The 12,933-nt window shown below is 44.5% G+C and overlaps 1 protein-coding gene and 1 non-coding gene across 8 annotated transcripts in view; both read left to right on the forward strand.

Annotated features, from left to right (window-relative positions):
- Positions 1–12,933, forward strand: part of CHD4 (chromodomain helicase DNA binding protein 4) — a 30,278-nt gene that overhangs the window by 15,951 nt on the left and 1,394 nt on the right. For 3 of the 7 annotated variants that reach the window (XM_030834616.2, XM_030834621.2, XM_030834619.2), the window contains exons 24-38: positions 284–521; positions 684–859; positions 5,644–5,824; positions 5,909–5,995; positions 6,087–6,175; positions 6,280–6,413; positions 6,743–6,887; positions 7,001–7,166; positions 7,429–7,526; positions 7,636–7,765; positions 8,012–8,083; positions 8,406–8,543; positions 8,799–8,907; positions 9,022–9,154; positions 12,427–12,625. In XM_030834616.2, the coding sequence (XP_030690476.1) occupies positions 284–521; positions 684–859; positions 5,644–5,824; positions 5,909–5,995; positions 6,087–6,175; positions 6,280–6,413; positions 6,743–6,887; positions 7,001–7,166; positions 7,429–7,526; positions 7,636–7,765; positions 8,012–8,083; positions 8,406–8,543; positions 8,799–8,907; positions 9,022–9,154; positions 12,427–12,625 (2,095 nt within the window). Of the gene's footprint in view, positions 1–283; positions 522–683; positions 860–5,643; positions 5,996–6,086; positions 6,176–6,279; positions 6,414–6,742; positions 6,888–7,000; positions 7,167–7,428; positions 7,527–7,635; positions 7,766–8,011; positions 8,084–8,405; positions 8,544–8,798; positions 8,908–9,021; positions 9,155–12,426; positions 12,626–12,933 lie in introns of all 7 variants that reach the window. The other 4 variants (XM_030834617.2, XM_030834620.2, XM_030834618.2 and 1 more) reach the window with 3 other exon arrangements.
- Positions 7,206–7,345, forward strand: LOC115841135 (small Cajal body-specific RNA 11). The gene has a single exon (XR_004034707.1). It is a non-coding gene; the product is annotated as a small Cajal body-specific RNA 11 (non-coding RNA).

A 12,933-nucleotide genomic window follows, 5' to 3' on the forward strand; every position in this document is an offset into this window, starting at 1 on the left:
ACCATCTGGGATTAGTTGTTTCAGGGGGAAACAATAGATTGTTTTCAAATGTCTTTTACCTTATTGTAAGCCAGAGAGTTTGGGTTAGCTGTGGTCCTATTTTGGGTAACATGATAGAGGGTGGTATCTTGGGGTAGGGGTGCAAAGGGAAGTTTTGTGTGAGGGCAAGCTGCAGCTCCTGCCTTATGCTGGATTTAACTTATTATGTGGAAGTCAGGGCAAGAGTAGGAGTAAGGAAATATGATTACTTCAGTTTTTGCCTCCGTTTTGTGCACAACTCCAGGCCTTTAGCAGAGCTCACCGTATTGGGCAGAATAAGAAGGTGATGATCTATCGGTTTGTGACCCGTGCGTCAGTAGAAGAGCGCATCACGCAGGTGGCAAAGAAGAAGATGATGCTGACGCATCTAGTTGTTCGGCCTGGGCTGGGCTCCAAGACTGGATCCATGTCCAAACAGGAGCTTGATGACATCCTCAAGTTTGGCACTGAGGAGCTATTCAAGGACGAAGCCACAGATGGAGGTGAGCTAGGCAGGAGCTTGTTTTGGTGTGGGGCTTGGCTTCTCTAAAGGGTATCTTTGATACCTAGGGTCCTGAGACTCAGACCTAGGGTCCTGTGGGACTTGCTTTTTCCACTGCAGCTGCTGAAGTTAACTGGGGGTATGGACCCCTGATTCTTTATAGGAGGAGACAACAAAGAGGGAGAAGACAGCAGTGTTATCCACTATGATGATAAGGCCATTGAACGACTGCTGGACCGGAACCAGGATGAGACAGAAGATACGGAATTGCAGGGCATGAATGAATATTTGAGCTCATTCAAAGTGGCCCAGTATGTGGTGCGAGAAGAAGAAATGGGGGTGAGTATGAGTCCAAAGCAATGCTGTGCTTGGTGATTGGTCCAGAAATTGGAGTTGAGACCACGATGGTATTTGAGATGAGAGGAAACCATCTGTAGGCAAATTAGTACATTGCTGAATTGATACACCTCTTCCTTTGAAGAAAAATTCTGTAACATATGAGCAAATCACATTCTCATCTTTGACGTGGCTGTCCGGCCACTTTTCACACTCAAAACACTTGTATTAGCTCTTCTTTTTTTTTTTTCTAATAACTTTTATTTTTATTTTTGGCTGCGTTGGGTCTTGCTGCGTGCAGGCTTTCTCTAGTTGCAGCCAGCAGGGGCTACTCTTCGTTGCGGTGCACGGGCATCTCATTGCGGTGGCTTCTCTTGTTGCGGAGCATGGGCTCTAGGCGTGCGGGCTTCAGCAGTTGTGGCTCGCGGGCTCTAGAGCGCAGGCTCAGTAGTTGTGGCGCACGGGCTTAGTTGCTCCGCAGCATGTGGGATCTTCCCAGACCAGGGCTTGAACCCGTGTCCCCTGCATTGGCAGGTGGATTCTCAACCACTGCGCCACCAGGGAAGCCCTGTATTAGCTCTTCTTTATCAGAATCTCATCTTATTTTCTCTTATGTATTTTATTAGCCCTATAAATAAATTTTGGATTGCTATCTCAAGTCTCTCCGGAGAAAAGGTAGGAGATATGATACATACTTAGCATATCCCTTGTGCTTTTTAAAACTTTAGAATTGTTTTCCCTTTTTGTTTTCTTGTGTATTCTTTTATTTTGTTTGTTTTTTGTTTTTTTGGGGGTTTTTTGGGGGGGTACGCGGGCCTCTCACTGTTGTGGCCTCTCCCGTTGCGGAGCAACAGGCTCCGGACGCGCAGGCTCAGCGGCCATGGCTCACAGCACGGCTGCTCTGCGGCATGTGGGATCTTCCCGGACCGGGGCACGAACCCGTGTCCCCTGCATCGGCAGGCGGACTCTCAACCACTGCGCCACCAGGGAAGCCCTCTTGTGTATTCTTGGTCTTTTTTTTAGTAGAAAACAAAACATACTCAGTTATAAATGCTTGGCCTCTGTAATGAAGTTTTTCCTCCTAATGATATCTAGGGTATAAAATGAAAAAACAATTGCTTTCGCTTCTGGTCCTCTCTTAGCCGCCCAGGTCAGGGTTCTTCGAATTGGCATCAGTTTCTGCTGGTCCTTGCCATCTTTTCTCATCCTTCCAATTCAGAACCATCCCCCTTGTTGTATTTTTCTTTTCCTTTTTTTTATTTTTCTGATACGTATTATCTTTGTTCTTGAAAGTGATTCTACTAACTTCAGTTGGGTGTAACTGTGGCTGAAAAGTCTGACAGGTCTACAGACCAGTAGTATTCAGCCAAAACTGCCCTTCTGTCAGGGTGGTGACCGCATATGGGAGTGACTGACTGGGGCAGAACGTGCTGAGTGGTTGTAAGGGAGGGGTGGTACTCTCCCTCCCACTGATGACCTCTCCTGATGACTACACAGGTATACAGACAGCCCTCTCATTAGTGGCTGAGGCTGCTATTTACTTTATAATTTTTTTTTTTTTTTTTTTTTGCGGTACGCGGGCCTCTCACTGTTGTGGCCTCGCCCGTTGCGGAGCGCAGGCTCAGCGGCCATGGCTCACGGGCCCAGCCGCTCCGCGGCATGTGGGATCTTCCCGGACCGGGGCACGAACCCGTGTCCCCTGCATCGGCAGGCGGACTCTCAACCACTGCGCCACCTGGGAAGCCCCTACTGTATAATATTTTTAAATGTTATTTTATTTTATTTTTTTTGAATTTTATTTTATTTAACTTTTATACAGCAGGTTCTTATTAGTTATCTATTTTATACACATCAGTGTATACATGTCAGTCCCAATCGCCGTATTCATTCCCCCACTGCCCCCACCCCGCACCGCTTTCCCCGCTTGGTGTCCATACATTTGTTCTCTACATCTGTGTCTCTATTTCTGCCCTGCAAACCGGTTCATCTGTACCATTTTTCTAGGTTCCACATATATGCGTTAATATACAATATTTGTTTTTCTCTTTCTGACTTAACTTCACTCTGTATGACAGTCTCTAGATCTATCCACGTCTCTACAAATGATCCAGTTTCGTTCCTTTTTGTGGCTGAGTAATATTCCATTGTATGTATGTACCACATCTTCTTTATCCATTCCTCTGTCAATGGGCATTTTAGGTTGCTTCCATGTCCTGGTTATTGTAAATAGTGCTGCAGTGAACATTGGGGTGCATGTGTCTTTTTGAATTATGGTTTTCTCTGGGTATATGCCCAGTACTGGGATTGCTGGGTCATATGGTAGTTCTATTTTTAGTTTTCTAAGGAATCTCCATACTGTTCTCCATAGCGGCTGTATCAATTTACATACCTACCAACAGTGCAGGAGGGTTCCCTTTTCTCCACACCCTCTCCAGCATTTATTTGTTGTTTGTAGATTTTCTGATGATGCCCATTCTAACTGGTGTGAGGTGATACCTCACTGTAGTTTTGATTTGCATTTCTCTAATAATTAGTGATGTTGAGCAGCTTTTCATGTGCCCCTTGGCCATCTGTATGTCTTCTTTGGAGAAATGTCTATTTAGGTCTTCTGCCCATTTTTGGATTGGGTTGTTGGTTTTTTAATATTGAGCTGCATGAGCTGTTTATATGTTTTGGAAATTAATCCTTTGTCGATTGATTCGTTTGCAAATATTTTCTCCCATTCTGAGGGCTGTCTTTTCATCTTGTTTGTAGTTTCCTTTGCTGTGCAAAAGCTTTTAAGTTTCATTAGGTCCCATTAAACTTTATTTTTTGAATAGATGGTGTAGCCCTCCATATCTTTGGTTCCTCCACATCTGCAGATTCAACTGACCATGGACCATGTAATACCGTAGTATTTACTATTGAGAAATATCTGCATATAAATGGATTCATGCAGTTCAAACCTGTGTTGTTCAAGGGTCAACTGTAATTCACCTAGTTCAAAATTCAAAAGCTACAGAAGTATCTCTTTCCCACTCCAGTCCTTTGGCTCCCTAGCTCCCTCCCTGGGGATAAGGGATATTTATTTTATAAATTATTTTATGTGCACACAAATTACATATATATGTATATATACATATACATGTATATACATATGAATGCCTTTTTTCCTCTTCCTTTTAAGGAAAGTAGTTGTTTTTTTTAATTGAAGTATATTTGATTTACAATGTTGTGTTAATTTCTGCTGTACAGCAAAGTGACTCAGTTATACATATATATATATTCTCTTATTTTATATATACTCTTTTCCACTATGGCAGTTCCCTGTGCTATACAGTAGGACCTGTTGTTTATCCATTCTCTATATAAAAGCTTACATCTGCTAACCCCAGCCTCCCACTCCATCCCTCCCCCAACCCCCTCCCCCTTGGCAACCACCAGTCTGTTCTCTAGATCCGTGATTCTGTTTCTCTCTCTGTCCGTGATTCTGTTTCTGTTACATAGATTCATTTGTGTCCTATTTTAGATTCCACATATAAGTGATATCATATGATATTTGTCTTTCTCTTTCTTACTTCACTTAGTATGAGCATCTCTACTTGCAACCATGTTGCTGCATAAGGAAAGTAGTTTCTTATACATGACATTCTGTACCTTATTTTTATCCTCCTAATAAATCTTGGAAGATTTTGTCCAAGTCAGTACCCAAAGAGCTTTCCCCTCTCCGCACCCCTTTATTCGCTGCATAATATGTCCTTGTTTGGAAGTACCATAATTTATTTACTTTAAAAAATTGAGATATAATTGACATATGCCATTATATTAGTTTCAGGTGTACAACATAATGATTTGATATTTGTATATTTTGTGAAATGGTCACCTTGATAAGTTTAGTTAACATCTGTCACCATACATAGTTATACATTTTTTTTCCTATGAGAACTTTTGAGGGCTGCTCTTTTAGCAACTTTCAGATATGCAGTATGGTATTAACTATAGTTACTATGCTATACATAAAGTCACCATGACTTATTTATTTTATAACTGGAAGTTTATAACTATAGTTACTATTCTATACATAAAGTCACCATGACTTATTTATTTTATAACTGGAAGTTTATACCTTTTGACTCTCTTCACCCTTTTCACCCCCCATAATTTATTCAAGTTCCATAATGATGGATGTTTAGGTTGTTTCTAGTATTATGCTGTTAGCAGCAGCTTAATTCTAATGTAAGGGATTTGGAATTAGTGGTCCTGAACGATCTGAAAAAAAGGTAAGACTTTCAAAGGAGCATAAACATTATTGGGATATAAGAGGATATATATAATTTTTTTTCACGGTTGGTAAACTTTTATGAAGCTTATGCAGAACAGAAAGGGCTTATGGCCCTTCTACTTCCTCTCCTGGGAGAATCTTCTGCAGTGTTGCAGAAGCCTCTCCATTCTACCTTGCTAAGGCTGTGACCTCACTTTTCTCCATTTTACTGTCTCGCAACTGTACATGCATCAGCAAAAGGAGTTAAAAGAAAACATACTGTCTCTTCATTCTTCTCTTGTGATAACAGCTCCATCCTATATTTTTCTTTAGTTATTTTGACTGCTAATCTAAACATAACCACGAGAAACCAACCATGTCTTGTCAATTAAATTTCTTTTAAGCTCTTAGGTCCAAGCAGGCTCACCAAGTATTTCAGAGTCCAGTCATGAGAAGGAGCTATAGCAGAATGGGGACTATGAGGACCAGGGGTAGCTGGTGGTGCCGACTTCAGCACCCCTGAGTCCTGGCCCTCCCTCTGTCCCAGGAGGAAGAGGAGGTAGAACGGGAAATCATAAAACAGGAAGAAAGTGTGGATCCTGACTACTGGGAGAAGTTGCTGCGGCACCATTATGAGCAGCAGCAAGAAGATCTGGCCCGCAATCTGGGCAAAGGAAAAAGAATCCGTAAACAGGTCAACTACAATGATGGCTCCCAGGAGGACCGAGGTGTGTGTGGCCGGCCCCGCCCCCAACCCATGGGCCGTTCCACTAGAGCAGTGGGCCCCGCTCATCTGCCCTCTCTCCCTCCAGATTGGCAGGACGACCAGTCCGACAACCAGTCCGATTATTCAGTGGCCTCAGAGGAAGGTGATGAAGACTTTGATGAACGTTCAGAAGGTGAGGGCTATGCCTTTCTGCTGGATTTTTAAAATATTGCCTTGTCTAATATCCCTATCGGTGTCGCTCACGCATCCTTTTCTTCTCGCAGCTCCCCGCAGGCCCAGTCGCAAGGGCCTGCGGAATGATAAAGATAAGCCATTGCCTCCTCTGTTGGCCCGTGTTGGTGGGAATATTGAAGTAAGTACCGTTGCGTTCTAGGGAAGGTTGGGTGAGTGCTGCTGTCAGGTCTTTGGTGGAGTAAGGTCTACTCCTTCTCTCACCTAGGTTCCTTCTCCCCCCAGGTTCTTGGCTTTAATGCTCGTCAGCGAAAAGCCTTTCTCAATGCGATTATGCGATATGGGATGCCACCTCAGGACGCTTTCACCACCCAGTGGCTTGTGAGAGATCTGCGAGGCAAGTCAGAGAAGGAGTTCAAGTAAGTGGAGAGCTGGAATGACTGATGTAGAGCAAGGGCTTTTAGTCTCTGGTCACCCCACAGTACTAGTGCAGGCTGTGCAGGACATCGGCTGTCTCCTCTGCTGACGTTGGCAAGGGAAGCTGTTAGTAATAGGGTTCCTTGTACTCCTCGCTTCCCTGGAAGAGGACTTGGCACATGGTGTGGGGTCTGGAGACCAGCTTTCAGCACGATGGCGGGCTTTACCTCAGATGGAGCCATAGTTGATGCCTGACTGCGGGTGGGAAAGAATCTGATCTAGGAGTTGGCATGATTGCTGTTTGACCCATTTCTCTATTTGTTTACTACAGGGCTTACGTCTCTCTTTTTATGCGGCATTTATGTGAGCCAGGAGCAGACGGGGCCGAGACCTTTGCTGATGGTGTACCCCGAGAAGGCCTGTCTCGCCAGCATGTCCTTACTAGGATTGGTGTCATGTCCTTGATTCGCAAGAAGGTGAGCCCTGAACCTCCCTCCATCGTTCAGGGGTTTCTAGGTGAAACTGGAGAGCCAGCAGGAAAGGAACCTAGATGGAATTGGGTCTTCAGCATCTTGTCCCATTGCTGCAGGTTCAGGAGTTTGAACATGTTAATGGGCGCTGGAGCATGCCCGAACTTGCGGAAGTAGAGGAAAACAAGAAAATGTCACAGCCAGGGTCACCTTCCCCAAAGACTCCCACACCCTCCACTCCAGGGGACACACAACCCAATACTCCTGCACCTGCCCCACCTGCTGGTAAGTCTGCCTGGACTGTTGTTTTCTATCCTTTTCTTCTTGTCCTGGCCTTTGCTTTTTCTGTTTCCCTGTACTCAGTTCTAACAGGGGAGTCTGGCAGGACACACAGCAATCTCCCTCTCAGTTTAGGAGGGCTGTCCTAAGAATAGGGCTGGCTCTTAAAGGCACGAGAGGACAGTTAAGATGAGACAAACTGAGAAGGTGTGACCTTCTCTCTGATCTGGGACCTTCTTCCTAATGAATGTCTATTATTGGTGTGCAGAGGATGGGATAAAAATAGAGGAAAATAGCCTCAAAGAAGAAGACAGTGCAGAAGGAGAAAAGGAAGTGAAATCTGCAGCCCCTGAAGCCACTGTTGAGGTAAGAGACGGGGGTGACTGGATGCCACACCAAAGGCAGATGGATAAGCCTGTTCTTCCTCTTGGGTGCTGGCCTGTCTGCTTCAGCTTCTTTCTTCTTTCCTTTGAAGTGTACACAGCCCCCTGCCCCTGCCTCAGAGGATGAAAAAGTCCTTGTTGAGCCTCCCGAGGGAGAGGAGAAAGTGGAAAAGGCAGAGGTCAAGGAGAGAACAGAGGAACCAATGGAGACAGATCCCAAAGGTATGTACATTTTCACACACTACAGATCCCTGTGAACCACAGTTGCTCTTGGGCTTGCAGCCCGGCTGGAGGGAAGTCCAGAGGAAGTGACACACTGAAGAATCTTGTACCCTTGATTTTAAACTGTGGGCTTTTTCTCTCTCAAGACATCTTTTATGACTTTCATCATGATTTAGGTTCAGGATATAGTGTAGAACAGAAAATACACTTCCTTAGACATGCTCTCAGTGCCATCTGTTCTCCCAGGTATTGCTGATGTGGAGAAGGTGGAGGAGAAGTCAGCAGTCGATCTGATTCCCATTGTGGTGGAGGACAAAGGTGGGTGTTTGGAGAAGCTGACTGTGCTTTTAAAAGGACTCTAAAGCTGAAAGGAAGGACGTTATCTCTTGGACACCCCTCCACCCCCAGGTTCCCCCATCCATACCCATATAAATCATTTTATCCCAAGCTAAAAGACTCCACCTCTCCCCACATGTGGCTGTCGGTGGGCCAGTGGCACCTGTTCCTGGGTTTAAGAACACTTCTGTGGAGAAGGGTGGAGGTGGATGGGTATCTTGTAGCGTATGGTGCTATGTATGGGTAAGGGCTATGGTGCTGGCTTCTGTCTGGAGCTGACATTTTTCTTCTGCATGTCCTGTAGAGGAGAAGAAAGAAGAAGAAGAGAAAAAAGAGGTGATGCTTCAGAATGGAGAGACCCCCAAGGACCTGAATGATGAGAAGCAGAAGAAAAATATTAAACAGCGTTTCATGTTCAACATTGCAGATGGCGGTTTTACTGGTATGAAAAAGAGGGGCCCACTTGGGGTTAGATGAATTTGAGGTGAAACCAGGGTTCTTGTCAGAAACCAGGGTACAGAGACTTTACCTCTCCTAGAGAGAATGCCAGGCTGACTGCACACTCCTCTGGGGTCCATGTTAGAAAGCCAGAGGCATATTAAGTTGGTATCTGGGAATCAGGAATAAATAGCTTTTTGAATTCTCACAGATGTTTGCCTTTCTTTTTCTCCCCAACCTTCCCTAAATTCCTCTTCAGAGTTGCACTCCCTCTGGCAGAATGAGGAGCGGGCAGCCACAGTCACCAAGAAGACTTATGAGATCTGGCACCGACGGCATGACTACTGGCTGCTGGCTGGCATCATAAAGTATCCTTTGCCTGAGTTGGGGCTGAGGTCCTTGGTGAAGGTTTCTGAGGGTCCACAGTTTGAAGTTCTTAATTTCCTTGTTTCGTTTTTCCTGAGCAATTAATTTTCCAATAGCCATGGCTATGCCCGGTGGCAGGACATCCAGAATGACCCACGCTATGCTATCCTCAATGAGCCTTTCAAGGGTGAAATGAACCGTGGCAATTTCTTAGAGATCAAGAATAAGTTTCTAGCCCGAAGGTTCAAGGTGAGCAGGACGAGGAGGAATACAGCGTTGACGTGGCAGCCTTTAAAGTGCAGAAGGGACTAAAGGAGGGAGTCTGCTCATTCAGCCACGTTGATTATTGTGTTCTCCTGTGCACTTCGCTTTGTATTCTGTGAAAGGCTTTGCTCCCAAGTATCTTAAATATTAGAGATCAACACATACAGACCTGAAGGTTAACCAGTTGGTTAAGGGCTGAAGATGACTGTGCCTGCTGCATGACACAGCCCAGTGCAGTGGGTGTGCTGGGGGAACACGGTAGGCTGGAGTGTTCAGGAAAGATACAGAGGTGGGACTGAATTGGATCTCTGAGGAGGCAGGGCTGCCAGTGGGCTGGTGGTACTTTTTTCTGGGTCTGTGTGGATGAAGGGTGGGGTAGACGCAAAGGTGTAGAGCTCCATTTTCAGAATCACTAGGGCTGATACGCCCAGGACTGAAGGGGAGTTTTCCTCAGGAATTCAGCAAATGCATATTAAGGGCACCTTGTGTGCAGACCATCATAATGGGATACCATGGAGGTGAGACACGTGGATCTTAACGCTGAGTATAATTGGGGGAATAAGAAATGTACACTAATAAACCTTCAAATATCACGTGCTAGGGAATGGGTGGGCCAGGGACAGGCCTGGTGCCTGTTCTCAAGGAGCTCTCAGTTTAACGTGGAGGCAGATTGTGGTCAAATGAATGTCATTCTGTGTGTCGCGAGGGAGACTGCTAAATCCTTAAGAAAGTTCTCCAGAGGGAATGTGGGGAGAGCTCACAAATGCTCCAGGGAGAAGATGGCATTGGAATGAAGTTTCGGTGAATGTAATAGAGATTGCCGGATAGAAACGGAAGGCCCTTTGATCAAAAGAATTAGGTTAGGCAAAGACAGAGCCTGTAGAGCTTATGGTGTTTGGAAACAGCAGATAGTCCAGGTGGGGTGTAGAAGACACTTGTGTTGGTGATGGTGGGAGGTACGTTGGAGAGAGAAGTAAGGCTGGAGGTCGGTAGGTAGGTTTTTGGCACCAGATAAGAGAGTTTGGACTTTACCTTATAGTTCATGGGCAGCCATTGAGGGTTTGTGAAGGGTTTTGATACAACCAAGGGAAACTGAAACAGAACATTCATGAGATTACAGAACTATCAATAGTCATGAGGTAGTAAGGGCTCGTCTGTGATGCTGGTTGTGGAAAATGAGAAGGATAAGATAAAGGGAACGAGGGACCTCCCTGGTGGTCCAGTGGTTAAGACTGCACTCCCAGTGCAGGGGGCCCGGGTTTGATCCCTGGTCAGGGAACTAGATCCCCCATGCCACAACTAAGATCCAGCGTGCTGCAACTAAGACCCGGTGCAGCCAAATAAATAAATACTAAAAAAATAAATAAATAAATAAATAAAAGATAAAGGGAATGAAACACCAAGGAATTTACAGGATTTACTGATTTACTGTAGGGGTCAGCAAACTATTAAGGGGCCAGAGTAATTCAAGCTTTGTGAGACACTGATACTCAGCTCTGTCATAGTGGGCAAGCAGCCACAGGTGATAAGTATGAATATGTTCCAGTAAAACTTTTTTTATCGACACTAAAATTTGAACTTCCTATAATTTTTATGAAGCTTTGTAAGCTATTATTTTGATTTTTTTTCAACCATTTAAAAATGAAGAACCCATTCTTAGCTCTTGGGCCATCCAAAAACAGGCAGTGGCCCAGATTTGGCCCACAGGCCATAGTTTGCTGACCCCTGAGTTACTTTATTGAATTTGAGATACAAAGGAATGCGACTCCAAAAATAACTGAAGTTTTGAGTCTGAGTCACTGAGAAAGTTAAATTACTATTGGCAGATCAGGGAAGTGAGGAGAGGGAGCAGTTTGTAGAAAAAAGTTAAGTTCAATTTTAGACAAGTCATTTGGTGTTTTTCACAAGTAAATATCCTCCCAGTACTCCCACCACCGTTAAACAAGTGGGATCAAAGTGATCAACCACGCACGAGTGGGATCAGAACAATCAGTGCTTGAGATGCATGTTTGAAAAGCACCAACTCATTTGCACAGAGGTGCTGGCTGATGCCAGGAGGGGAGAGAGCGCTTGGGAGAATGCTGATCCTGGAGAAAGCTCATAGTTTGGGGCAAGAGGGAGGGGAGTTGGTGAAGGAGACAGGGTGGTATATAGATTGAAAGGAGGTGCTTGGTCTGTTTGGGGATAAGTTAGGCCTGAATTGGAGCCAGGTCTTCTGGAAGAAACAACTGTCCATTCTCATACTGTCCTTTTTCCTGACCCCTAGTGGATTCCTTCTTTTTAAGAACCAGTGGATACTTGAGTAAAATAAGTCTCATAAGTCATGAATCAACATTCTGTCCCTTGAAATGTATTTCAAAGGCCGTTTTACACAGCTCCATCAGGTGACATGTGCAACTGTTCGTTGCATTATGATTTTTGGTGGTGGGGCCTGGAGGCAACCTAGATGTTTGACATTGGGAGTGTGGGTAGGTAAAATGTGGATTCACATCACCGAGCATTAAGAAACAACAAAATACACGTTTTGTAACATAAATGGACCTTTAAAAAAGGTATGTAGTGGGGAAATGAAAAAGCATTTTATAATGTACAGAAAAACATTCTGTAAATGAGAAATGTGCACATGAAACAATACTGTCTGCAAGAAAACCCACAAAAAGACACACAGTAGGTATATTAGAAGGGTTGCCTATTGAGGAAGGAAAGGAATGGGAGTGAGATATAGAGATGAAAGAAAAGAAACAACAGGAATAATTTTAGAGAGTAAAACAACTTGATAGGGTAGATGGACTGCCATGCAACCATTAAGTCATCTGTATTCTGTAATAACCTAAACGGGAAAAGAATTTGAAAAAGAATGGGGGAAGAAAACGTCATCTTTTATAAAGAGCAGCTAGTAACAAGGGAAGAGCCTTACTATGTAACTTTGAGTTGATACAATATAAATACGTATATAGAATCTTAATTTTGTAAAAAACATGTAACAGAAAACCTCAAAATGTTAACAGTAGCTCTCAGAGGTGGAATTGTGATTTTAATTCTTTATACATTCTGTATTTTCTAAATTGAGGATTTATCATTTTTGTATAAGAGTGAATCAATAAAGGGTAAAGAGCTTTAAAAACACAGACCTTCAAAGTGGGGTGAAAAAGGCAATGGAATGTTGAACTGGCCAGGTGTGGGTTCTGAGAGGCCCATGAGAAATGAGCAAAGTGAGGGTCAGTCCAGCTGCCATCTCCTGTTTCTCTCTTGTCCAGCTCTTAGAACAAGCTCTGGTGATTGAGGAGCAGCTGCGTCGGGCGGCTTACCTGAACATGTCAGAGGACCCCTCTCACCCTTCCATGGCCCTGAACACCCGCTTTGCTGAGGTGGAGTGTTTGGCAGAGAGTCATCAGCACCTGTCCAAGGAGTCGATGGCGGGAAACAAGCCAGCAAATGCGGTCCTGCACAAAGGTAGCCAGTGGCTCCCCTGCCTCCTGTGGACTTGGCCTCCTTCCTCCTCTGCCCCTCCCCGACACACACCTACTTCTCAGGTCTGAGCCTTTTTTGGAGCCCCTTTCTTTGTCTGGGAGCTTAGGGTGTGCTGGGGATCCTTGCGTTCCTTCTTAGGAAGCTAACATCTTAGAGACGGTCAAGGACAGTAGTTCTTTGCTTTTTAACTCTTGAATGTATTCCAGTTCTTGGAGGTGGAAAGCAAAGCAGAATAATATAGTGTGATCTGGGATAGTTTAGAGGTAACAAGGTGATTTAAGATCTTGTCAAAT

This window comes from Globicephala melas, chromosome 10 (genome assembly GCF_963455315.2).
Source record: "Globicephala melas chromosome 10, mGloMel1.2, whole genome shotgun sequence".
In the NCBI taxonomy this organism is placed as follows: domain Eukaryota; kingdom Metazoa; phylum Chordata; class Mammalia; order Artiodactyla; family Delphinidae; genus Globicephala; species Globicephala melas.